This window comes from Protomyctophum parallelum (assembly GCF_964188405.1).
Source record: "Protomyctophum parallelum genome assembly, chromosome: 1".
Lineage (NCBI taxonomy): Eukaryota > Metazoa > Chordata > Actinopteri > Myctophiformes > Myctophidae > Protomyctophum > Protomyctophum parallelum.
This window is the reverse complement of record NC_139697.1, coordinates 39652011-39678995: the sequence shown is the minus strand read 5'-3', so window position 1 is coordinate 39678995 and position 26985 is coordinate 39652011. Positions and strand designations below refer to the sequence as shown.

Below are 26985 nucleotides of genomic sequence, written 5' to 3'. Positions count from 1 at the left end.
TCTCCAGAAAGGAAGTTTGGTCATTCCGATCTGGACCCCTCTCATCCCCTGCGTATATATCATATGATCATTCATGATCAGCACAATCTCTGTAGAAATATGATATGATACAGCAGATTATGAGACTGTCACATTGAAGCATGGCTAATTGTGCAGTCTCTTTCCTCCTCACTTTGAAAATGGATCTCTGGAGTCCAAACCTACCACGTTTATCTAGCGGTGACATTGATATTTAACAGTACACATTCGTCACACTAAAGAGCACAGACTGCAATAATGTAGAAACTGAAGAGAAAACTTACATACACACATTCACATACAACACAAATGTTCCCAAACTTCTCCGTTACTCTGTCTCTTTCATTTATTTTTCTCTCTCTCTCAAGTATCTGTGTTTTCTATCTTCCTGTCTTTGGTCATATTTCGTATCAGATATGAATGAAGCAGCCTCACAGCTGCTGATTGGGTTGGTTGGCGCTCAATTCTGGGACCTTCGGTGACACCAAATATCCCAAAGTGATGATATTTTGATCCTACACAGTAAAATCCCCAGTGTTCATTTATCACTGAGGATGTACAAATGTAAACAAATGGACCCGAAAGGGTATAGTATATTTTCATCACTTGGTGACAGGCCCTTGGTGGTTCTTCGGACACCAGTAAGAGCATACCAGACCATCTCATGAATTTACCATGGCGTTGTGGGCTTTTTAAAACCATTTACCAAAGAAAATAAATTTCAGCAAAGATGACAAAGTCTCGATGACTCCCTAAATCTTGCAGCTGGCAACATTTATAGTCATCGATGTTCAAAAACACGCTGAAATTTCTTTTCAAACATGAGATCTCATATCTTTGAAAATGTGAGTTGCCATTGTCAAATCTCCCTTGTGTCTGGCAACCTACCATTTTGTGATGTGTTCCAATCCTCCTCTCTTAACTCACCTCATGCCACCGGACTTCGAACTAACCGCCCTCTTCGAATTAAATCTGCTTACTTCCTTCCCGCTCCCAACTACTTCCTGTCAACTTGACCAATCAGGACGTAGATACTGAGCATTCTGAGGCTGGCCACACCCCTACAGAGACGGAATATTATTATGAGGAGGAGGTGCCACAGCCAGAGGGTGAGATCATTGGACAAGAAGAGGCAACTGGCCAGGTAATGGAAAGCATTCATACTGATCAGAGACACAGATACAGAAGATATTGATTCAGCACAGTAAACCCCAGCAGGTATAAGTATGGCCACTCGTTGCAATCTGTTAAAAGATTGCGACATCCCGTTTTAGCTCCGTTTTAGGGCAGCTACTATAGATTGTTTTCTTAGTGATTATTCGCTGACCTTTTCGATTAATCAAATCTATTCAATCGATTTGACGCATTTAACCACTTAAAGCGTATTTGTATTACAACCTACCTAGTGAAAATAGCCGATCTGCAAGCTCACGTGTCGCATCGTGACACATTTTGAGCTTGCAGGTGAGCTATTTCTGCTATTTTAGAACAAATTGTTGATAATGATTGATTAAACAAAAATAGGGATGCCATTTTAAAAGTGACTACACTGTTTACTCCATTTATCCAAGAGGTTAAACTTGACCAGTTTAGTTTTGGATCCCTGTAGGTACAGCAACCTTGTAGTTTCACTGGCACTGGAAACATGCAAATTGATGAACGAAAACTAAAATACTGAGAGGTTGAAGATCTCTTATCAAAAGATGCAAACAAGAAGGGAAGAATTGACTGCAATATAAATGTGGTGGTGAGCCCAGCCCATGTAGTGGAAACAAAGTAGTTACTAGTCATCATAACAAGATCTCATTTCTTCAACTACTAAGAGACGAGACATATAAATGATCTAAAGAAGAATGCATCACATGGCATCATTATTGTATCGTCAAACATTCTCATGTGACTCTCATTTGCCCTAACCCACAAGATGCACATTTGTTCTCATATCAAGAAATAACGTTGTGTTTAGTGGTCTTGAGATGAGAACAAAACGATCTTGAGTAAATCGGGAGGCACACAAGGATATTTGATATGCATTTTAACCAGGACAACAACAACAAAAAAGTGATGAATTTGAATGCATTCTTGCTTGATCACAAATCTAACATGCATTTTGTGTGAGAACGTACTGTGGTAGTAGTAGTCGTGGCTGCCTTCACAGCCCAAATAACTGTTTGTGACCGAGTTGTGTTTTGGTGATCATGCTAATTGACCACCATTAGCATCTTTAGCCTACTCTGTTTTTTTTATGTTTTCCACTGTTCATTTATGAGTCAGTTTTGATGCCACGGAGATCTTTGACTGTTTTGGAATGCATCACCTACACAGCATAAGGGATTTATCTTAAGCAAATAACTGTTATTGCATAGATTTGTTTTGATAGAAGACATTCCCTTGTGCAGTTGTTATTTAGACTTTTTTTTGTGCATTAATGCACTGGTTCCTTTTCCAAGAGAAGCCATTCAAAGATAATTCCATCGGATTCATATAGGAGATATTTTAATCACACATGGTAAGTTAACTAGATAAATAACATAGCACTAATAGCTTTGCTCCATGGCAGCAGTAGCTTTATGTTTTAACAAAGCAAGGTGCTTCATCTCTCTTGTGTGTTAATGGTCTTCAAGGAGATATTTGGACATGTGGAATTTGTTTTGTTCACCATTTATTTGTCACATTGTTTAAGGAGACATGCTGCATTTTGTCCTTGCGCTAGACTACCGTAGGTTGTCTCCTTGGTTATTTCACTGAAGAGAGCTAATTATCTTACAATGTTAGATAAAGGACAAAATGATAAAATGTTCTTCTGCAATATGACAAGTGTTTGAGGGAATTTGACCGACAACATACAAATTATTTAATTGAAATACAATTTGTTTTTGTTTTCAACATATTTGTGTTTGCTTGAGACAAAAACATATTTTTCTATTTATCTTTTAAACAACATAAAAGAACATAGGCCCTATAGGCTATATACAGTACAGTATACAATATTATTGGTAACTTACCATAACACACAAGCTAGTATCTATGCACACGCTTTGGTGGAAACGCACATGATCATGAACTAAATGATAGATGATTAATGTGAGATTTAAGGCAGTATTTGAGGATTCGCTTGGGGAAAGTCAGCCCAGAGTTACCTGCAGTAAGGTTTTCTCTACACTACAGTATATCCCTGTCTCACTGTCTGTTTATTTGCACAAGGTAAGACTCTCATATGCCCTCTTCTACTACTTCCTCCATCATGGCTCCTTCTCTCCTCCACTCTTTCCTTCATTCCTTCAATACCTCTCTGTCCTCCTTTGCGACAAACCCCCTTCTACCACTTTACTCCCTTCACCCTGTCCTCCCTCCTGCCATCTCTTCATCTGTTCTCCTACTCCCCTTGCCACCCGGCCATCTGCCGATCTGCCACCGCGCCGGTGTCCAGGTGGAGCAGACGGTGGTTGAAGAGGTGGTAGACGCCGTCAAGTCAGTGGGTGAGGAGCTGTTCACAGAGGAGTATGTGACCGGGGACGTGGGCCTGAAGGAATACGACTATTCCTACCGGGACTACAACGAGCCGCCGCTGCCAGAGAAGGCCGGCGGAGAGGGCGATGCCAACCTGGGCCCCGCCCTGTCCGCTGTGACGGACGAGGGAGGCGTAAGTCCATTTGTTGCTCCAGGGATAGGGCCCCGGGAAAACAAAGAGAGCCCCAAAGAAAGAGCAAAGAAATCTCTTTACATTTCAACCAAATCAATCTTGGTGGAATTGTATTTGAGGTATGGTACTTTCAAATACATTGGGTTCCAGATCAATGGCAGTTTAATGGCAGTCTAAATGTGTATGGATGTATGTATGTATGTATGTATATGAGAAACCATTTCAAATACTGTTTCGGCCAAGATCTGGTTCCTGCATTACTGGTTGAAATGGGGATTTACTCTATATTGTGTATATAGTAAGTCTCTATATAAGACAGCTACATAAACAAAGGGGCATTCACACGTGCAGAAAAATGACCAGGCCCTTGGTTCATTTTCTTTGAATGCCTGTTACCTCTGTTACCTGCCATAAACAAGGAATTGTTTCTGGCATTATTTAGACTTGCTATTAAGCGTATGCAAACTTCTGTGTCAATGGGGGAAAAAGACAAGTATTAATGGACACAGTTAAGTGAAGCAAGGACTCGTGGGTAACTCTTCCATTTCCTTACTTTCTGTCTCACAGTTGGAGCAGGTCGTTTTGACGTTTGTACGCCTTGCGTTGCGATTGACATTCAAAATGGAATGGACAAATTGATTGATGCTGTTTACAGAGTTATGATTTGATCATTTTATTCATACATTTGACTGTATGTTTACGTGACATGGATACGCATCCCTAAATGGCATTTAGTTTGACAACACGTGCGTGTACACGTGTGTGTGTGTGTGTGTGTGTGTGTGTGTGTGTGTGTGTGTGTGTGTGTGTGTGTGTGTGTGTGTGTGTGTGTGTGTGTGTGCGTGCGTGCGTGTGTGTGTGTGTGTGTGTGTGTGTATGTGTGTACTTTTGTACTGACTGTGCTGTGTTGTTGGCTACATGTGTGTTTTCCTCAGGCCGCCATCACTGCCCAGAAAGGAGAGAAGGGAGAGCCTGCTGTCCTGGAGCCCGTGAGTTACTTGTTCATCCATCCATTCATTTTCATGCCTCCACCGGTGGACAGCTGTGCCAGGAGGCATTATGTTATCTGTCCAACCTTGTGAACAGGAAGACTTTATTGAGGGAAGTTCATGACATTTGGCACAAACGTCCCCTTGGACTCCGAGGATGAAGTAGGTGGTCAAAGTCTAAAGGTCAAGGTCACTGTGTGACCTCACAAAAGACTTTCATTAAATTAAATTCAATACAATTTAATTTAATTTAATTTAAGTGTCAAATCACAACAAGTTGTCTCAAGACACTTAACATATAAAGCAGGAAACCAACAAAGATCCACCCAGAGCAAGCAATATTGCGACAGTGGTAATGAAAAACGGCCTCGACCGTGTCGGGGAGAGGAGGGGGGGGGGGGGGGTGGGGGGGTAGAAAGAAAGAAAATAGAAGAAAGATAATATAGACAGGGAAAGAGATGCAGGCAAATTCACTACATATAGTATACTATAGTAGACTCATATATGAGACTGGACAGAAACGGATGTAAACCGTATTGCTGTTCCCAAAAAGATTTTCTTCTTGTAAAATTGCATTTGGGAGCAGCAATACTGGTGTTCAGATCTTTTATTCTTATACACTGTTTAACTTTTTTTCATCCAGCATCCAGCCTAATAGTTCTACTCTAGGATGTGCGTGTCTTTTAGCTGTTCATCAGCTTCTCTCTCATGGCTCTCAACAGTAGCCTGAGTGTGTCTGTCAACAAGCCGACTCTTTAAGCAATACTTGAAGCAAGCGATACTTGAAGCAAGTTCTACTTCACTCCTGGACTTACTGGGGAGGCTGAGACTATAGAGCGTCGCAGTCCCTCCCCCTTTCAGAACAACGAAGACCTTTTAAGCGTCGTACGAAGCCAACTCTTGTCGTGACAAATCATGACAACACACAGAATTATTCGGGCCAAACAAAGAATTAGAAAGTAGAAAAGAACGGCAGGTTACAGCACTTTTTTTGTTGTTTTTCTTCTTTGTAATTATTTGTTTGGTCCAAAATATTGTGTGTGTTGTCATGATTTGTCACGACAAGAGTTGACTTTTATCTTCCATCTGGCTCATCTTCATTGTGTTTACCTTCTCCAGGGTATGTTGATTGAGGGACCTCCCGGACCAGAGGGACCAGCTGTAAGTCAATGACAATATTATATTATAATGTAACAGCAGTAATATTTAATATCCTTGACAAATAAGTAGCAACCATGGCTTAAAGAGCAAAAACAGGCTTGATTAGAATAGAATATATTCTTTAATTTCTTGGTGTAGCACTGGTGTACAAAACTTTGTCTAGTCATGTGTAGCACAGTATTTAAATTCAGTACTCAACGATTATCTATCAAAAATATATATATTAAGAAGAAAAGGCAGTATTTTATTTTCAAAATGTATTGGGATTATCTTTTTCTTTGCCTTGCCATCCTTTCCTGTGCCTTAGTCTCTGTCAGTTTCTTTTCTGTTCAACTCTGCCTTTGTCTTTTAGGGTCCCAGCGGCCCGTCTGGATCTTCTGGACCCCCCGGCTCTGTTGGTGATCCTGGTGAGAGGGTCAGTATTTCCCATGTCATTCTTTTTTTAGATGAGATGTTACTTAAACTCTTTGCCCAGTGGAGTTGTGGTTAGAGTGTCCACCCTGAGACTGGGAGGTCGGGGTTCGATCCCAGGCCGGGTCATACCAAAGACTATACAAATGTTACCCAATGCCTTGCTGCTTGGCACTCAGCATCAAGGGTTGGATTGGGGTAAGTCCCAGCGATATAGTAGCGTCATGTCCAGGCCTTGAGCTGCCTCACGCTACAGAAACAGGAGATAGGCTCCTGCCCTACAGACATGGATGTTCTGTCAATAGGAAGATGCTGTGTCATGCAGTAAATCAGGTGTACTGAATGGCCAGTGCCAGTGTGCCAGTGTCACGCAGAAATAGCAGATCAACAAGCTCACAATACATTGCGATGTGATGCGTTGTGAGCTTGTAAATCTTAGCAGCACGAGTCGCACTACACAATGCACATTCTCAGTATAAGTACAAGCCAGGCTTTGGGAGAGGGAGACCTTGCTATTAGTCACACGGGAGAAATAGGGTTTCAGCAGTTATTAAGGGTTAAGTGTATAGCTCAGGGACACTTTGACCTTAATTAACCCTAGAACACCAAACCCGGGTGATTTTCACCCCGGATAATTCTGTTTATTTCCATAATGTTGCTGATGTCTGAGGTGGGTGGGTCCCTGGGTACCTTCATGATGGTAGGTGTGTAGGTGTAGGTGTTTCCCTGCCCACCGTTTTTGTTAGAGTGGTAGAGTGTAGAAAGAAAATCCCATACTCCCACAATGGGCAGTTGTTTGAGGGGCGAGAGCCTCCTATTCCCAGCTTTGTGTGTTTGTGTGTACCATATTTGTGATGATTTGATTGGCCAGCTTTGTGTGTTTGTGTGTACCACTACCACATAGTGATGATTTGATTGGCTGAACACGGAATGTGATGTATGATTATGTATGATGATAAGAGCGCACCTGACTTCACACAAGTGAGACTTCCCCCCCCCCTCCCCCAGGAATGGATGGCCCAAGGAGAAGTTCCAGCTCAAATTCTTTAGGAATATTTTTGAGGGGCGCTAGCCCCTCCTATATCCAGCTTTTAGTGTGTGTGTGTGTGTGTGTGTGTGTGTGTGTGTGTGTGTGTGTGTGTAAACACAAACTTTGTCCTAACACAAACATGAATTGCCATTGACAATGAATGGGAAGTTTTGAGTTTTTGTGTACACACAAACATTGCATAAACATTGAAGATGAAGTTGAAGAAGCAAATTCTCATTGGCCACAATTAAATTATTTATTATGATGTATGATGATAAGAGCACCCATCACTTCATGATTTTTAATACGCACATTTTTCATCGATTTTGTCCACCTATGATTGGGCCCCTCCATGATATCAATTTTTTTCTTTACTATTTCATGCTGAAATATTAAAGAAGAGTACCTAAAAGTGCCATGTATTGCTATACCTATCTTACATACATACGTGTGTAGTGTATGTCTGTAATCCACGTAACTCGAGAACCGTTCGCCGCACCGAAAATTCGACACATGCGTTCCACACCCCCACAGGGAGTGCAGTGCCTGGTGTCGAGTCGGTCGGACCCACGGTTGTCCAGTACCGCCACAAAAGGCCTCTGCCCGGGCTATGGACAGGGCTCCATATACTGTATGGAGCTGACCTGTTCTTATATCACAAATATGTTCTGACTGACATCTCAATATTTGGGCATGCCTGACAAAGAACATATATGAGCATAAAAGGGACACAACATAATAACTGGGTGGGGCATGCATTTGACACACCACCACCACAATGATGTGCGACCTCAACCTTAATTAGCTAATTTATCACACCTGATCACCCCCAACGGGCACTGTTCTATACTTTATGATGATGAGAAATATGTTTTATGGAATATTTTTTTACATAAAATAAAATATACCCGGGTTTAGTGATGGTGTGACAAAAGTTGTGTTTAATGTTCTGGGGTTACATGTATTTTGGTTATATTTTGGTTATATTTTGTACACTCTCAGTTACAGAAAGTAAGTAGTCTGTTTGACTCACTACTCTACTCACTCCTGTCTCCATTTTTCAGGGTGTTCCTGGTAAGGCTGGTATCCCTGGAGCTGATGGAATTCCTGGGCCTCCTGGTACCTCTGTCATGCTGCCTGTGAGTCATGTTTGACCCCTTTATGGTCATTGCCATGGACATTGCCACTGATGACATCACGCATATGACCAAATCAGCTGAGCTGTGCTGTCTTTATTCTATGCATCGCCATCGTGAAACCTCTCAATGGTAGAATTAGCACCTTAGAGTTCGAATCACACCTCTGACTCTATCAGCATTAGTGCCATGCTATAGTCAAGCCAGACAATCTACCACATTTCAGTGGTTCTTTTTATGAATCAGGGCCCACTTGAAAATCTCAAAAGTGCCCCCCAAATATCGGATGGTGTCTGATATTTTCAGAGCACGGTTAATTTAATGGTCAGTCAATCGATTGTGTTCCATCTTGGATAACTGGATCTAACATAGTGTATCTCAAAGAAAACGAAATACCCTGAAACGTTCATAATAATTATCATTAAAATCTTTGTGTTTTGGCAATAATTTGGGGGCTCACTTGCAATACCCTCGCGGGCCACCAGTGGACTCACAGGTTGAGAATCACTGATCTATTCCACAATCTCTGAATGGCAGTCTGTACTTCTGGCCCATAACATTTGAGAACAGAAAGCTGTCATTATCTAGTCTGGAATTATTTCCCCCCCCCCCCTGCACTTTGTCTGGAAATCATGCTATTTCCAAGGGACGGGAGCAGGGCAGGAACAGGGCTGGCCCGGGCACCCAGGAGCCGCGGCCTCTGACAGACATCATGAACATAGCGTCCGCTCATTCATTCTAAGCCATATAGAGCCAAAATCGATTTCACAAATGATCTCGTGAGTCACGTGGCAATAACTGGCTCCATACCATTTGCCTAGAATTGCCATAACATATATAATATATTTCTTTTTCAAGAAATTAAGAAAAACATATATATATTTTTATATATATATATACCTGCCTCCTCAAAGTTGGTGTTGTGACTTTATTTATTGTCAATTACTTCCACTAGTCCTTACCCGTTGTGAGATATTTGTGGCCGTGAAGGGTACTGCGCCCGGGTGTGTTTGTAATTGACTAATAAATTCATTAATAATCATTAATGTGTCAAATCAAAAAAAGGGCTTCGTTACGCCCTCCATATGCATATGGTCAATGCCTGTGTGAAAAGGGAGTGATTGGTGCAGGCAGTAAGGAGTTACGGCACTGTTTCTGACAGACAGACAGACACACACACACAGACACACAGACATTCGGTTAATTATAGTATGATGAGAGGGGGAGAGTTGGTGGAGTTAGCTGCTTTAGCAGACAGTTTGAGGGTCCAATGGAGTTAAGAGGTTTTGTCCAAAGCACTTTCCATTGATTCAATATTTTGGAAACAACAAACAGACAGGGTGTTCAATAGCACTGATTTATGCAAAAAAAACTAAAGTTTTGAGTTATGAGATTTCCTCCCGACAGCAACGATATATATCATGAACACAACATCCAATCATCCCCATTTTGGAATCGTGTGTTGAGGAGCTTCGATAGAGCACACCTCTAAAAGTGCTTTTGCCAATAGGGGGTGCCACAAACAGGAAATGTTGCCATTTTCACTACTTTGGGTCCCAGGCAAACTCTCTTTTGGGTCTTGAGTTAAAACATTTGGGAACCTAGATGATACAGTACGATTGAGCAGAGATGTGTCTCTTAGGAACATCTCTCTTAGGAAAACTACCAGTTTAAAGGACCATAACATAAAATTAAAAGAAGTTGGTGTTTTTTGGGCTCCCCTATGTATTTTTCTATCCCCACAAATACGCAATTTTGAACAATCAGGCTTTCTCATCATATGGGGCTTTTATGGAAATTGCTCTCAGGAAAAGCTCAACTGATTTGGTCATATGCGTGATGTCATCAGTATCAGCCTACTTTGTATAATTCCTCCCTCTCTTCAGTCTTCAGTTCAAAATTTGCATTTCCACTTTGTTTACATTGTTGATTTTCCAAGCTGGCATGGAATGGAAACAAGCCTGGGTTTATCTAGCATCAGTATTATAATGACTCAAATATTAAATAAGTTGCATATCAGCACCCCCACCACCTCAGGACATTGTGGTACTGCAGCTAAAACTGCCTCAGAAGCAAAAAATAAATGCCATGGACTGGTTATATCAGAGTGGTGATTGAGGCTCAAACCATTAGAAATACGTTTGAGGGACATAGACAGATATTAAATATTAAAAACAGTTAAATGCATGTTATAGCTACTTTAACTTCTTCTTTCTTATAATTCATGACAAACTACTTCAATTCTCCTCTTCTAGTTCCGTTTTGGCCAGAGTGGAGGAGATAAGGGTCCCAGTGTGTCAGCACAGGAAGCTCAGGCAGCCGCCATCTTGTCTCAGGCCAGGGTGAGTGAACACGGTTATTTATATAATTTGTCGCAACCTTTCACCTCTCCTAATTCTGTTTGTTTTGGAGACTACCACTACTCCAACCAACCTTGAACTAAGGACAAAGAAAGGTCTACCCTGGCCTGTAAAACTGTTACAGTTGAGATCATATTATGCTTTAACCATATTAACCCTATTTTAGGCAAAGTTGAATAATGGTGTATTTTTTATTTTCTTTACTTTTGTTTTTATTTTTGATTAAATACCGAACATATTCCATTTACAAGCTGACAAACCAGTCAGATCAGCTATTTTTGGTTGTTTTTTTGTGAAGCATATTTATATTATGATGCTCTCTTATTGTTTGTACTCATGGATTGTTTCTTAATCTTCAGATGGCTCTCAAAGGACCACCTGGACCAATGGGATTCACTGGACGCCCCGGACCCCTGGTATGTTAACCTGCTGCACCTGAGGACTCCTCCATATCGTTACAGCACACCTGTATTGTATATCGTTGTTGTCGGGCAGAAACCTTATATCTCCATATTTTTGTGTTTTCTGCTTAAATTAACGCCCTACCTGCTTGATCATACCACAGCGTATCCAGCCGACAGAGATGATATTTAACTCAGGGCTATTATAAATGTGTTAAACTAAAACGAAGGCCTAGTCCACATACGTACAGGTCTTTTCTTCCTTTAAAAAAAGATTCCCATATACACGGTTATAAAAACGATAATCTCTGTTCACATGAAAAAGAAGAAACGCGGCTGTCATATTCAGCCCAGTAAGAGACTTATTAGGTGCACTCATGAACTCTGTGTAAACTTTGTGTAGCAGTGATCTACCCATAGCCGATCCCGACACCTCTGTTCATCAGTATGGTGGGAATAGTAACTATACATTTATGTGTAAACGTGTAAAAAGAAAAAGCACTTTTTTCCCCATTTCACAAAATATCATGTAATGCTGATTGGCCTACCGAATGTCCCCTTTCGTGACGCACGCATGCTTCTGCAAAAGCTTGCCTCCATGTCGACTCAATTCAATTATTGAACAGATGGATGGTTTTACACTGTTATTTATTTATTTGCGAACGTGCAGCGAACGTCTCTTGTAGAGATGCTATCGTAAGGATGCGTTTAAATGCGGCAGAAATAAATCTGTCAGTCAATGAGTTAATGTTATGTCATCAATAAATCTTCGTCTTTGGGGGCCCACTTGCAATATTCTCACAGTACAATACCCATCCACACATGTACATGGTTCATGGTTGTATGTCAGTGGTTCTCAAACATTTTCATGTCAAGGACCCCCAAAATTATATGTAATTGGCTGCCAAACCCCCCCCCCCCCCCCCCCCCCAGAAGCAAAGATTTGAGTTAAAAACGAAATAATATATGTACTGTATATTCAAAGACTTGCACTACATTTTCATGATTAAAAAAAAAATAGCAGATCTACAAGCTCCGCTATTTTTCAATAGCTAAAGTAGAACGTAATGCTTAAAACACCGCCCAGAATGGGCTCATGTGTTTCATGTCCAGATGTTTTTAGGCTCTGCTGTGATGCGTCTGTCTGTTTACAGGGGGACCCAGGAAGTAATGGTCTGAAGGGAGAGAGCGGAGACCCTGGACCTCAGGTAAATGACCCTATACCACCTGACCTGTCACACCTGTGCAAGGTGTTATAATGGACACCTCACAGAAGATCATGCTGTACAGCATAAACACATGCATGCACACAGTATATTCACCTACGCCTACAGTATATTTGATTTATACTTATGTCTTTGTAAGTAATCTCACACACACACACACACTAGGGCATTAACGACTTGAGATTTTTCCCAGTCGACTTGTCGGACAGTAATTTATCGATAAGTCGATTTATCGTTTCTGGCGGCGGGGGGGGGGGGGGGGGGGGGGGGGGGGGGCGGACGCGGACGCGCGGGGGGGGGGGGGGATTTAACAGGGGCGGGTGGAGCTGCCGCGCGCTCAAATACGGAGCATGTCAAACATAGCACTGCGCATTCAGTGGCCTCTCCAATATGACACAGTCACAGTGCATGTATCATCTATATCAGAGGTTCCCAAACACCGGTGCCGGTCCGCGGGACACGTGGCACTGGTACGCAAGAGGGGAATTCTAAGTTTTGCGTCGTTTAAAAATGTCCAATCTTTGTATCTTTAGCAGCAGCAGCTGTAGGCTATTTTGTGACGATCGCATTAATGAAACCAAACGCTACACGCGGTTCCGGTACAGGATTATTATTTCATGTGAATCATGTCAAAATGAAAAGATGATGTTATCCAGGTAAAGTAGTGGTATTGGCACACAGCGCAGCAGCAGCACCGAGAACACAATGAGAGATATGACATTATTATTCTCCTCCTCCTCCTCCTCCACAACTCGATAACGTTCTCATTTGTTACTCATTTTCTGAGCCATGCAAATAAACAACAACCCGCACTGACCGGAGACGGAGAGGTTCATGTGCGCTGCGCGTAAAGCTTAGCCAGAAACAGACAGTCATTGCGTCAGCATGCATGTAGCCTCGGGAACCCAGACGTTATATTTCCAGCACGGAGGTGAGGGGGATATCGTTTGGGGGTAACGTTTGCGTGCTTCTATCTGTTACTTCTCTGACACAGCGCAGTTCAAACAGACTTCAGCCAGTCTCAATAGTGGGACACCGCGCGCTGAGAGCCACATAGCCTACACAGCTGCATTTGGTTTTTAATTAAGGGCGCGTTCTGAATGCAATGAAAAAAGGGGAGAAAAAAAAAAAAAAAAAGCTCAACTTTCGACTCGCGCTGCTGCGAGTCGACTCGTGACTCGTTTATCGATAAATCGATAAATCGATTTTTTGATGAATGCCCTAACACACACACACACACACACACACACACACACACACACACACACACACACACACACACACACATCACATCACATCACATCACATCACATTCACCTATTTTTATCTTCTAGGGTTCTAGGGGCCCACAGGGTATGCTGGGACCTCCAGGGAAATCAGGAAGAAGGGTGAGTGCCCGAAAACAATGAATACGGTTTGAACATCTCAAGCCATGGAAGATGGCTGTTGATTGTTCTGGCTCACGTTGGCATTGGAACTGTGGAGTACAGATGTAGATTGTAGAGACGTTGTGGTGTATATATACCGTATGTGTGTGTGTGTGTCCCTGCCTCAGGGTCGTGCTGGAGCTGATGGAGCCAGGGGTATGCCAGGAGAGAGTGGATCAAAGGTGAAGACCCTCATTCTTTTATATGCTGTCTGCCCCAGCCTGTGAGGGGTCCTCATTTTATATGCTGTCTGCCCCAGCCTGTGAGGGGTCCTCATTCTTTTATATGCTGTCTGCCCCAGCCTGTGAGGGGTCCTCATCATTTTATATGCTGTCTGCCCCAGCCTGTGAGGGGTCCTCATTCTTTTATATGCTGTCTGCCCCAGCCTGTGAGGGGTCCTCATTCTTTTATATGCTGTCTGCCCCAGCCTGTGAGGGGTCCTCATTCTTTTATATGCTGTCTGCCCCAGCCTGTGAGGGGTCCTCATTATTTTATATGCTGTCTGCCCCAGCCTGTGAGGGGTCCTCATTATTTTATATGCTGTCTGCCCCAGCCTGTGAGGGGTCCTCATTCTTTTATAATTATGCTGTCTGCCCCAGCCTGTGAGATTTCTGGTCTAGAGGGGTGAATTCAAGCAGCCGGTGGATTCTATTGGTTCACTGATCTGTGCGCCAAAGAGCAAACAATGCATCTGTCGATTTTTGATTCATACTGTACGTGTGAATTAGGAATTTAATTTGATCTCCCATATACTTTAAATTAAATATACCTTGTTGGCAGACTTCAAAATAAATATACCGGTGTGGCATCCAAACTGTAACCATTTCAATAATACATCCTACCAACCAATTCCTCTCACATTCAGTAATTCGCAAAGTGGTGACAATCTATTATTTGAGAAAGGCAAAACATGTTCAACACAAATTTTAGTTAATCTCCTCCTGACATAACAGCATAACTGTACAGTACATCTGTAGGGGTCTTTCCAAAGGTTGTTGAGTGCAATACAAAAATGGTATTGTTATTTCTGAATGTCCTTGCGCTGTCTCCAATAGGGTGACCGTGGTTTTGATGGCCTGCCTGGGCTGCCTGGTGACAAAGGACACAGGGTGAGTCAATAACACCAACAACACACACAACAACAACACACACAACAACAACAACACACACAACAACAACAAACACAAGGCTGCATCAGAATCTAAATGCACTTGGCGCGACCCTACAGCCAAGTTGCCATGTGTGCATGCCGTTTCCCGTTTCCCGATAAAAAAAAAAATAGCAGACCTACAGCTCGTAGCGCTCAACTCGGTGGCGTGCTATGAGCTTGTAGATCTGCTATTTCTCAATAGCAGAATTATAACATAATGTTTAAAACACCAAAAGGGGTTCCCGCACCAAAATGGGTTAAGACTTCAAATCAACTCGAACTCCGACATTCCAGTCTCAGGACACTCTGACCACATAGGCCACTGAGCTGGTCAAAATAACTTGATGAAAATGTACTTTATTGCCAACTGACGTTCAACATGTCAACACATGAAATTGCTCGTGTACGTGACATCCAAGCATTTAACAATGAATGCAGGACTACTGATGTTACTACTGAACTGAAATGAGCCATACCATATACAGTACATCTGACATTGTACATTTCTTTATAAAGCCTTGAGTGCTTTCCGCATAGGCACTTGCATCAGATAGTTACATCAACAAAGATCATGCAATTCTATTCTTATATTCATCTGATCAACAACTAAGAAAAGATAGTTCCAAATAGCATATTACATAGGTGCTGGCCCATAATAAAAGATTGACCAAATTATAGCAGAGCATTCATACAAATCTCTGTCCTGCTTCCCTGCAGTATGACCCTCTCATAATTTATCTTTTAGGGAGATGTCATTATGGTGGCCTTGAATATTCCAATTATTTCAATGATCCAATAGTTATATAGCTATATTCTACTGCAGGTGTGTTGATTCTAGGTGTCTAGATTATGTTTTAGTTTCCATTGAAGCATGATAATAACACTTGTTCTTTCCAACTATAAAGGGCGACACAGGAGGAATGGGAATCTCAGGAGGTCAAGGAGAGGATGGAGAGAGGGTAAGAACTTGGACGATGATAACAAAATGTGAATGATTCTAGTCAGCAGCCAAACACCGTCAGAGTGTCTGAGTATTGTCTGTCTGTCTCTCGGACCACCTCTCTGCATTTATCTACAGGGTAAAATTCTGAAAATATTTTACTGTGTGCCTGTCTGACTAGCACAGAAGCTAAATATTGTCTACCTGTTTGCCTGTCCTCCAATCTTTCTCTCTTCACATCTACCACATATCTGTCTTTTTGTCGTCGTCTGTCTGCTGTTCTAATATATATATATATATATATATATCCAATGTCAGCCATTTTAAGGTTTGTTTAGAGCACTTTTAACAAACATAGAGTGGCAGCCAAGTCTACAGACTTTTAATGTTTGTTTACAGCACCTTAACACTTGTCCCACAATGATCACCAATCCCGCGCCGCCGCGGAATTGTGGATTATAAGGTTTATATCAATTCCAATCAGCCGATGCTCAAAACAAACCTGCCGTGCTGTCCAGGTTGCTAGGCAACGCCTACGTTCTTCCCAGCATAAGGATGAATGTGCGCACACGCCATAGGAATTCATTCATTGTACATTCTTTGCTGCTTGTTTTCTCAGAAAAATACTCCAAAGTTGTTGTTTTTGTCCAATCCGTCCGACGTTCAGATGTACATAGTGATTTTTGATCGCATCGTGCCCGACATATTACCATTTCTGGCCAAAGCTAAACCATGTCGGTTGCTGCTCATACAACTTTTCGTTTCTCCTCTCGCTGTGCGAGGCTGTGTGACCCGGAAGTACTTGTAGAGAAAACACAGAAAAGGGCTGGCTGCCTGCTGTACCTTCAATGAACCACTAGATGGCAATCAAAGTGTTAAACAAACCCGCCCCTCATTTCACACGAGTGAGATTTTTTAATTTATTATATCGTTGCTGTTGGGCAGAAACCTTTTCCTACGTCATCGTACAAAATTGTTTATTCGAAAGTAGCCTATCTACAAGCTCAGAACGCATCGCATTGTGACACATTGTGAGCTCGTAGAGTGAAAGTGGGTACTTACTTAAAGGCATAGTGAAACGGAAATGGTGGACATTTTATTTTGACGTTTCAGACGGTTTCAAGTTGAAACACCGCTTTGAAGTTTCTGAACCAATCAGAGCGTCGCATCCCTTCAGGCGATGGGACGGTAGCTATGCTACGCAGGACAGCATGGAGTGTGTTTGTTTACAAGTCAGATGGTCGGCCAGCTGTACCAGTTTACTGTTATGTGGCTTAGTAGTAATACACTTTATGGTGTTCAGAACGGATGCGCACATCATTTTTATTGGCTTTTATCAATGTGGGCCTCGACATGTCATCACGCAGTATGTTTTCGTTTTCAGGAAGTAATACAAATTCTTATTCTTAAATTTGTATGGACTTTTGATATAAAAATACACAAAAATGAGAATTTGGCATCCATTGTTAGGTATGCCCATATGATGACCACGGATATGTGAAAAACTATGCCATTAACCACTTTCACTTTCAAAATGTTTGAAAATCTGTGAAGATATTCAATATTTATGAAACCCGTTTTTATAAATATTGAACCAATGAAATGTTTTTTTTTTTTTGCAATTCCAACCGACAGCGACAATACATTTTATTGATACACTAACACTATACTGTACTTTAGATGACGAGTGTGTGTGTGTGTGTGTGTGTGTGTGTGTGTGTGTGTGTGTGTGTGTGTGTGTGTGTGTGTGTGTGTGTGTGTGTGTGTGTGTGTGTGCGCGCATGTGCGCATTTGTGTGTGCGCGTGTGTGCACTTCCAGGGAGACGATGGAGACATTGGACCCAGGGGTCTCCCAGGTGAACCAGTGAGTGTTGCAATGACCATGCTGTTGATTTGACCTCTGCCCATTATTACTTATTCTAGACATTATGCATTATTTTCCTATTCACTGTCCAAGAGGCTGACGTTGTGTATATCGCTGGAATAGAGTAGAGCAGTGGTTCTCAAACCTGATCATGTCAGGGACCCCCAAAACATACACACACACACACACACACACACACACACACACACACACACACACACAGACTTTGAGAACCACTGAAATAGAATTTGGAATTGAATTGCCTCGCTCAGAATAAAATCAATTATGTAAGTGAATGACATATTTAAGATCTGAAGTAGATATCACACAAATGCAACTAGACAGGCAAACATTGACAAGCATGTACTGTACACTGTATAGACACAGACACAGTCCAGTGCAGTACAAATGAGGGAAGACACTTACTGCAGAGGTGTAATTGTATGGTAGGTACTGTATACAGTACATACAGTACATACAATACATACTGTACATGTATTCATCACTGAGGTCGTCGTCATGTGATTATGGGTTGTGGCAGGTTGTTTCTATACCTGCCGTTTCTCATGAGTACTGTAGATCTGTAATTCGAATATTGTCTGTCTTGGATTGTGATGAATTATGGCGCTCAATAAATAGTGTTATTAAATGCCTGCGTGATTACAGGCTGTTTGCGTGTGGTGGCTGACCTTGGTCGTGTGTGTGTGTGTGTGTGTGTGTGTGTGTGTGTGTGTGTGTGTGTGTGTGTGACTGTGTGTATATGTGTGCATGCTTAAATAATCGCACCTGCCTCAATGCCTGTTTGTGTGTGTATTTGCGTGTACCTGTGTGTGTGTGTGTGTGTGTGTGTGTGTGTGTGTGTGTGTGTGTGTGTGTGTGTGTGTGTGCGTGCGTGTGCGTGTGCGTGTCTCCCCATCATCTCTCCCTCTCTAGGGCCCTCGTGGATTGCTGGGACCTAAAGGGCCTGCCGGAATCTCTGGACCTCCTGTAAGTAAAAACAAATAAACATCTCCGCCACACCCAGACACTTTTATATTTCAGTAACGTCGGTTTATCCCTAAAAGACCGCTTGACATAAACACAGTCCCACCAAAACAATAGCCTAGGTAAAGGTGCTCCCTCAGTCTAAACAAGAATATGCACTGTTGTCCTGGGCTGGCCTAATGGTCCAGGCACCTAGGCTGGTAATCCAGACAGCGTGTCGCAGGTTTGAGTCCCGATCCCGACGACCTTTGCTGCGTGGCTTCCCCCCCCCCATATCTCTCCCCGTTTTCCTGTAAACCTACTGTGATCTATCAATGAAGGCAAAAAGAAAAAGACCACAAAAAAAATATATATAAAAAAATTATATGCACTATTCCTGCAGTCGGCCCGAAACAATATTGATAATGATAAACATTTATAACACAGCATTTTTGCAGATGCCTCAGCCAAAGCGCCTTTGTAGTGTTTGTGTAGCCTCCGAGAGAGTCAAACCACTGACCTTGGCAGTGTCAGCACAGCATGCTCTACCTGTTTAACTACACAGAAATGACACCCTGACATCCCGCAGAGGATTTGTGCCAGACAAGACCAGAATACACTCTTGTCCCTCACACTATATATAATTATTGTCATATAAACTACAAGATAAGCATAGCGTTTTGTGAGTGACACAGCAGTTTTGGAGTTGTCCCCATCCATTCTGTGGACTGCCAAATGGTTATCGTTTTTTGTCACAGGACTGGAATGAAGAAGGGAATGCTTATTTTCTCCTTGGTTTTAGCAGGTTTTAAGAGCCCAAGTGTCATAAAACATAATCAGCATATAAATGATGATGATAACTTCATGTATATGACTATGCATGTAGTTCCTGACTTGTACTGTAGGTGCAATTATGTCCTGTTAATTTTTCTCTTCTCTTCTCTTCTCTTCTCTTCTCTTCTCTTCTCTTCTCTTCTCTTCTCTTCTCTTCTCTTCTCTTCTCTTCTCTTCTCTTCTCTTCTCTTCTCTTCTCTTGTCTTGTCTTGTCTTGTCTTGTCTTGTCTTGTCTTGTCTTGTCTTGTCTTGTCTTGTCTTGTCTTGTCTTGTCTTGTCTTGTCTTCTTTCAGGGTGTGCGTGGAAACGATGGGCCTCATGGTCCTAAAGGAAACCTGGTCAGTGTTCTTTCTTTTAATTGACAGTAAAACACATGCTGCAACGGCAATGACAACGACACATTATACAAAAAAACAGATGCAAACAGCAAACTGACCTGTTAAATACTGACACGCGCACACGCGCGCACACACACACACACACACACACACACACACACACACACACACACACACACACACACACACACACACACACACACACACAAGTTATGAACAATTATAAATAATATATTCCTTTTCCTTCTTCCCTCTTTGTCTCTCTCTCTCTCTCTCTCTCTCTCTCTCTCAGGGGCCTCAAGGAGAGCCAGGGCCCCCGGGTCAGCAGGGGACCGGAGGAACTCAGGTGAGAACACCGGGATGTGACAGGATACTGTCAATAGTGTTGTCAGTGGGCCCGGGCCGGCCTAGCGTCCGGGCACTGACAGTATAGCTCTTAATGCAGCCTGACAGCGCATTACGGGTTTGAGTCCCGATCCTGGCGAACTTTTTTATTTTATAATCAAAATAATGTATTTTGTGTCTCTCTGTCCTCACCTAGGGAATGCCAGGGCCCCAGGGAGCCGTCGGGCCGCCAGGAGAGAAGGTGAGAGACTGAAGTAGTGCCTGTAGAGAAATGCAGCGTAAACCCCATGACTGCCGAGGTCGATTCAGCATAATTCATTGAACATCGTACTGTAGCTACAGTATTTATTTGGAAAACCTCACTAAATGTACAGTATAGGTTGTATAGAAGCTGGTCTGAGATTTCCAATGAAATTAAGCAAATAAAATTCCTGACTGTTATATAATATTCTCAGGTAGATGTTTCATGTATTTCAACGTATTGTATTGTCATCACTTCCAGGGACCTACAGGTAAACCAGGTCTACCAGGAATGCCCGGCGCTGATGGCCCTCCTGTAAGTTTCTTCTTTATGTTTCTGTCTTCATCATCGAGTTGAACATGATTGGAGTCAGTTGTCTTGACCTCTCAACCCCTTCCATCTTCTCAGGGTCACCCAGGGAAGGAGGGGCCTTCTGGCACTAAGGGAAACCAGGTAGGTGCCTTGATCACACCTATCTTATATTTGACCTAGGCTATATGTCGACCGGTGGCAATATAGTACCAAGTCCAGGCATCAAATCCACACATCTTTTGATTTCATGAAGGAATTTTCCTATCATCCAACTTGTTTTTAAATCACGTAATATAAGAACCGCGTTCTAAGTAGAAACAGTGAGTCCAATAACCCATACATAGTGATTAGTCCATAATATATTAATTCATAAGCGCCTTTCCAAGAAGAAGAAGGTATCCGAGAACCCAAGATGATCAGTTAATACACGCATAATAAATCGTTAACAAATCAAATTAAAAGACAATAATACAACAATCCAATAATGCAATCTCAAAGTGACAGAAGTGTTGGGAAGTGTTTGAAACTAATTAGGTAGGGAGCATCTGGCTGCCATGGAGGTCATGTTGGCACTTTGCATTGAAAAGCAAGGTGACAACCATAGATAGAAAATAATTAGAGGTCTCATTGGCCGCTGCAGTTCATTGGATCCATGTGTGTCCAGCGTAAGGAGGAAGTCAAGAGGGAGTGCGGAAGGCACGCTGCGACGCTGCCACTCAAGTAACTACTGGCCAATCAAAGCACGTCTTTTCCGGGACTTTATTTATTGGCATGAGAAAACAAACGTTTACATTGCCTGTCTGATTGGCCTACAGAATGTCCCCTTCCGTGACTCACGCGGAAGCTTGTCAAGCTTACACTATGCTTCCGCAAAAGCTTGCCTCCTCTCTAGATACACACGCCCCAGAGCCGAAGGAGGTGTCTACCTTTTTCTGTCTATGGTGACAACGGGGTGGCATTGAACTTAATGGCAAGATGGCCGCCATGTGAATATGGTCTATCTATTCTATGCCATGGGAAGCCAGCGAGGGATCATGTCCTTGTCACTGCACAAGTGTGAGTCTGTGACCCCTGCTGGTTGATGTGGGCACCTGTTCAGCAGGGAGGGTAACAAGTGGTGAACTGCATTTCACTCTCCCAGTGCAAGTTCTCTCTGTCAGGTGAAAAGAAGAGCCTGATGACTCCATGTTTAATGTCTTTTTTGCCAAAAAAAAACCAAATTGATATATATTTGGACCCCCATCTGAAAATATTCTGTGACCCCTAAGAGAAGATTTGTTAAAAATCTTCCAAACATTTTCAAGATTTTTCAGAAATAGCAGATCTACGAGCTTTCAGTGCAGCACAAAGTGGCACACTGTGAGTTTGTACATCTGCTGTTTTTTGTGTTTACTAGCCAACGTATAAAATGTGGATAACTGATTGTGATGCTTAACACATTTAGCTGGGGACACCACTTTGACACACCACTGATATAAATCTCACCCCTGCCCATCCATTCCAACACAGAAAATAAACTAAACTAAAGCTGTCTCTCTTTGTTATACAGTTGGGATTCTTAGGAATGCACTTTACCGATTATCACTGCAGATGAATACTTATGTGCAGTACATGCAGCCAAAAAGTGATTTGATCCATGTTAGCTAAAGCAGGGGTAGCAACCTTAGGCACGGGTGCCAAGGGGAGAATCACTGGCACACTGCCATAAGTGTGAGAGAGAGGTTTTTTCTTTTAAAATTAAGTATTCAAAAAATATAGTAAACCTTTTTACTCAAAAAACTCAAAACCCATGGACAATCAACATCATTTGGAAATATTTAATTTCGATGTGGTGTACTGATGTCATAATTAAACTTAGTGTTGATATGGCACCCTGACTATGAAGTCAAAAAGGTTGCCGATCCCTGAGCTAAAGTAATCTTTTCCGAGGGCAAACCTGTGGATAATTCAGAGATCCATTCACTAATAATTGGAATGCAATTATTAGTCTTTTGGCCAGAATCAAACCTAAGTATATTTGAGCGTGCTATCAATGTATGATCCTAATAAACTCTCACCTCTTCTCACATTGTTTATTGTGTTACATATCACATACACAGTATAGGGCCTGTGTAGTTCAAGGATATTTAGTTTACATTGTGTGGAGTTCCTTCCACAATGAGGTGGATCACAGAGACATTTCATTAATGTGGTGGCCATGCCAATGGCTAACCTTGAGGACATCAAGGTCATGTCCTCTGTACTTCTTCTGGGGATTTTGGGGCTTTTAGTGACCTAAGGTGCAGTTCCTCCTACTTTTACTACACTTTGGTCAGCTATATACTGCCATATCGGCCTCAGCCTTGATCTAGTTTCACCTCGCCTATGCCTGTTCTGCTTGGTGTCAGTGGTGTGTCAGTGAGATTAAGTGATAGGTTGCAAACGGTACAAAGCAAGTACAATACCGGTGATTCTCAAACTTTTGAATTTCAAGGACCACTCTTAACTCTGTGTCCATGTGGAACACCCTAAGCCTAAGGGGTCTTTAAGAAACCGGAATTGTTAAAATCCTAAAGGATTTAGTACTAGCAATGCTAAGTTGATTGTACTTGTATATCAGTATGAAACTAAGGGCTAATTGCTTTTGGCAAACTTTGATCAAAATAACAATTCTTCTACATTCTCTAATTGTGTAGACTTCTTGTAAATGAAGTAATGCAGATGTTTAACAATCATTTAAATTTAATTCTTCAGTGCGTAAAAAGAAACCAAATTGACTCTCAAGAGTTAAAGATCTATAAGGGTCCATTTGGTTACCAACTCTCCATCATTTAGCTGGCATCTTTAGTTCAAAGTGGCCACTTCTACAATGTTTTACAATGACAGTAGGCCTACATGAGAAAGAACAGTCATCGCAGACGGTAGATGTACTGTAAGATGGTGTGATGAATGATTTTCAGATGATTGTCTTTCACAATTTTGCTAATGATATTCTACACCTACAGGGTCCCAGTGGTCCTCAGGGAACAATTGGCTATCCTGGCCCTCGTGGCATTAAGGTAATTACTACTACTACTACTAATAATAATAATTAATTACTTTACAACAATCAGCTGTTCTTTTTTTGTTTGTTTTTGTTTGAGATTTTGAGTGAATTGTTCTTTAAAAGAAGGGGAATTCTCTTATTTATCACGTTATTCTAGTTATTCTCTCACAAAACATCCCAATGCTATAGTATATGCATGCGTAAGTAGAGAGGCGTCATATTTAGTAGTTTATAATTAAGCCAGTATAGCTGCTAGAACTTAAAACAAATGGTAAGTGCTTGAAGTGTGCTTGAATTAGATTAGACTATTGGAAATACAATGCATAGGTCTGCGCTGCCCTCCTGTGGTATAGAAGGGCAGTGTAACTATTTACCTACTGTAGCATTGCACCTGTTACAATTACTGTTGTAATGACGACTGCTGTCTGCTTTGCCTGCAGGGAACTCAAGGTATCCGTGGGCTTAAAGGACACAAAGGGGAGAAGGTTGGTGATTCCTTAAATGTTACACTTTTCGAGACATCCTAATAAGACCTACTTAAATGAATAAACTAAATAGAAAATGTATACAAATTCAAGTGCATATAGTTGCTGTCGGGCAGAAACCTCCTATCTCCATGTTCTAACTTTTTGTAAATTAACGCTCTAATTGATCATACTACAGTGCCACACAAAAGTATCAAAAGTAGCGAAACTGAGCTTGTAGATCTGCTACGTTTGATACTTTTGAAATTGAATCCTGAAAAGTTACAGTTTTGGACATAATGGTTTACACCCGACAGAGAGAAAATGGTCCTTTGTTATATTACCCAAAACCTTTATTTTTTAATTAGTTTTGAACCTCATAAAAGCTTGCGTACACACCGGTGTGCAATGTATCCATCATTTTATCTCAGAGATCAGACAGTCCTATGGATTTATTCACTGTACTTTGTTTGTTTGATGTTTATTTGTTTTTAATCTCTAGGGAGAAGATGGTTTCCCTGGAGTCAAGGGAGATTTTGGTGTCAAGGGAGAGCGAGTAAGATTGTTTGAATTATTTATTGATGAATCAATGAATGATTGATTATTTGACGTAATTGTTTAATTTAATTTAATTGTATTACATTAAAATTGTAAACTATACTGTAGATGTGGCACGTCAATGTGAATGTCTTGACGTGTTTCTCGTACCTGTGTGCCCATGGTGACAGGGAGAGGTTGGAGTTCCCGGACCCAGGGGAGAAGATGGCCCTGAGGGGCCAAAGGGTCGCGTCGGACCCCCTGGTGAGGTCGGACCACTTGGACCTGTTGGGGAGAAGGTAGGAATTGCTCAAACAGTATAAAGTAAAAAAATATATAAGAATGAATAACTGCAAATGTCAGTGTAGTATAGACGAGACCACTAAGGGGTTCCCTGGGCGTAGCCATAGCTGAGGTGTCACATTAAGCGCGACTTGACACCTCAGCATTGCCTACACCTGGCCTACAGGGCACAGCTCCATGGATTCGTTCGTCTATATATGAAACTATGAGCTATTGATACACCAACATGTTAAAGACCTAGTACAGCAGTAATATTACATATTCGCAAGTTTGTCACACCACCAAATAATGTGTTATTAACCAACCAGCCAGGTTTGAATCAGTAAACCAATTTTTGGGGGGGGTTTCAAAGTCAGGAAGAAACGAGCTGTATTCTGTCTGTTCTCTCTGCTCTGAAAGCTGGGGGCGTGTCCGATGAACCTCTCTATGTTGATTTGGGCACAGGAAGTGTGTTTATTGTGTTTTTGAGTCGTTATTTGAATAGACTGTAAATATTCCCAACAGACCTCCAAACCTGTTGTTTTTGGTAGTGCTGATTTCAGTTCATTCAACCTCCTCTTGGGAAGAGACGCCTGCCGCTCGAAGCCTTTGGCATCTTCGTGACGTTAAAGTGTGCCTGCGCTGACAAAAGGTGTACGCACACTTGGGCTTCCATGTGCGGCAAAAAGCCGCTCGCGGTAGGCGTCTCTTCCTGGTTTTTAGACAGCTGGTGGATGGAAATGAAGCTCCACCCACGCGGCAGAATGCCCAGTCGGCCAGATTCGTGGAAGCGCTCGTCCCCGCGGCGTGGGTGGAGATTCATTTCCATCCACCAACTGTCTAAAAACCAAGGAAGCTCTTAGAAGGAAGTGAAGTGGTCACGTGACTGGGCTGCGCCATGACACTTTCATGGACACTTTCATGGGAGCCAAACTCACACCGGTAGTGCAATGATTACATGGCAGTGAATGGAGCCGGCTGGACCAGCTCATAACAAACATTATACATGAACGATTGCGAGCTTTGTCATATAATTGGTTCAGGAATATGAAAGAAAACATAAGTGTTTTTTCCGAGTGGTTGTTTTTCAACTTAATAACTATTTATTTTTATTGAGGTATTTATAGAAGAGCACATAGTACGTTTTCTGCCTGGGCTGCTCTCTGCTCTTTGAAAAAATAAATCACATTAAGTAGTATGCACATAAAAAAATAAGACAGCCTAAAATAACGTGTTATATATATTATTTTATTTTCCAGAGCGATCACTTTACAAAAGGTCTCAGTCATTCATAAATAATGTTTGTTCATGAGCTGGTCACTGAGCTCTCATTGGCTTCAGTGCATTCTGCCGAACTTCCGGGTGTAGTTTGGCTCCCGTGAAAGTGTCCATGAAAGTGTCATGGCGCAGCCCAGTCACGTGACCACTTCACTTCCTTCTAAGAGCTTCCTTGCTAAAAACCAGGAAGAGACACCTGCTGCTCGCGGCTTTTGGCATCTTCGTGACGCTAAAGTGTGCCTGCGCTGAAACAGGCTCTGCTGCCACGATCATGAGCACACATTTCAAGAGTGAGAGATCACAATACAAATCCTAATCATTCTTCCTCCACACTGGGAGAAAAACAGCATCTGAAAGTTTGATGGGGCATTCTTTTACACGTGAGTGCAGTTAGAACTTTTCCATTGCATCTTATGAGAGGCAGGGTTAATGTGCTGCCGGCCTGCGCACGCATGCTTGTGCTTATCAGTGTGACGTCGTCTGATAAGCCTCATCAGACAACGTCACACTGATAAGCACAAGCATTTGGGAATGTGTTGAGCAATATTCTTTTGAGGGATTGTATGGGTAGCTTTGAGTCATGGGGCTGTATTTTGCGTGTCTTAAGTAC

General features: G+C 42.1%; 1 protein-coding gene across 15 annotated transcripts in view; it reads left to right on the top strand.

Moving 5' to 3' along the window:
- The window catches only part of col11a2 (collagen, type XI, alpha 2), a 91702-nt gene that overhangs the window by 34399 nt on the left and 30318 nt on the right, over positions 1–26985 (top strand). For 9 of the 15 annotated variants that reach the window (XM_083780021.1, XM_083780023.1, XM_083780015.1 and 6 more), the window contains 24 exons: positions 1043–1162; positions 3449–3661; positions 4597–4650; positions 5770–5811; positions 6164–6226; positions 8317–8391; positions 10644–10730; positions 11108–11164; positions 12304–12357; positions 13710–13763; positions 13931–13984; positions 14858–14911; positions 15858–15911; positions 17712–17756; positions 18690–18743; positions 19847–19891; positions 20184–20237; positions 20433–20477; positions 20739–20792; positions 20886–20930; positions 23774–23827; positions 24255–24299; positions 24781–24834; positions 25007–25114. In XM_083780021.1, the coding sequence (XP_083636147.1) occupies positions 1043–1162; positions 3449–3661; positions 4597–4650; positions 5770–5811; positions 6164–6226; positions 8317–8391; positions 10644–10730; positions 11108–11164; positions 12304–12357; positions 13710–13763; positions 13931–13984; positions 14858–14911; positions 15858–15911; positions 17712–17756; positions 18690–18743; positions 19847–19891; positions 20184–20237; positions 20433–20477; positions 20739–20792; positions 20886–20930; positions 23774–23827; positions 24255–24299; positions 24781–24834; positions 25007–25114 (1584 nt within the window). The remainder of the gene's footprint in view (positions 1–1042; positions 1163–3448; positions 3662–4596; positions 4651–5769; positions 5812–6163; positions 6227–8316; positions 8392–10643; positions 10731–11107; positions 11165–12303; positions 12358–13709; positions 13764–13930; positions 13985–14857; positions 14912–15857; positions 15912–17711; positions 17757–18689; positions 18744–19846; positions 19892–20183; positions 20238–20432; positions 20478–20738; positions 20793–20885; positions 20931–23773; positions 23828–24254; positions 24300–24780; positions 24835–25006; positions 25115–26985) is intronic. The other 6 variants (XM_083780025.1, XM_083780018.1, XM_083780028.1 and 3 more) reach the window with 3 other exon arrangements.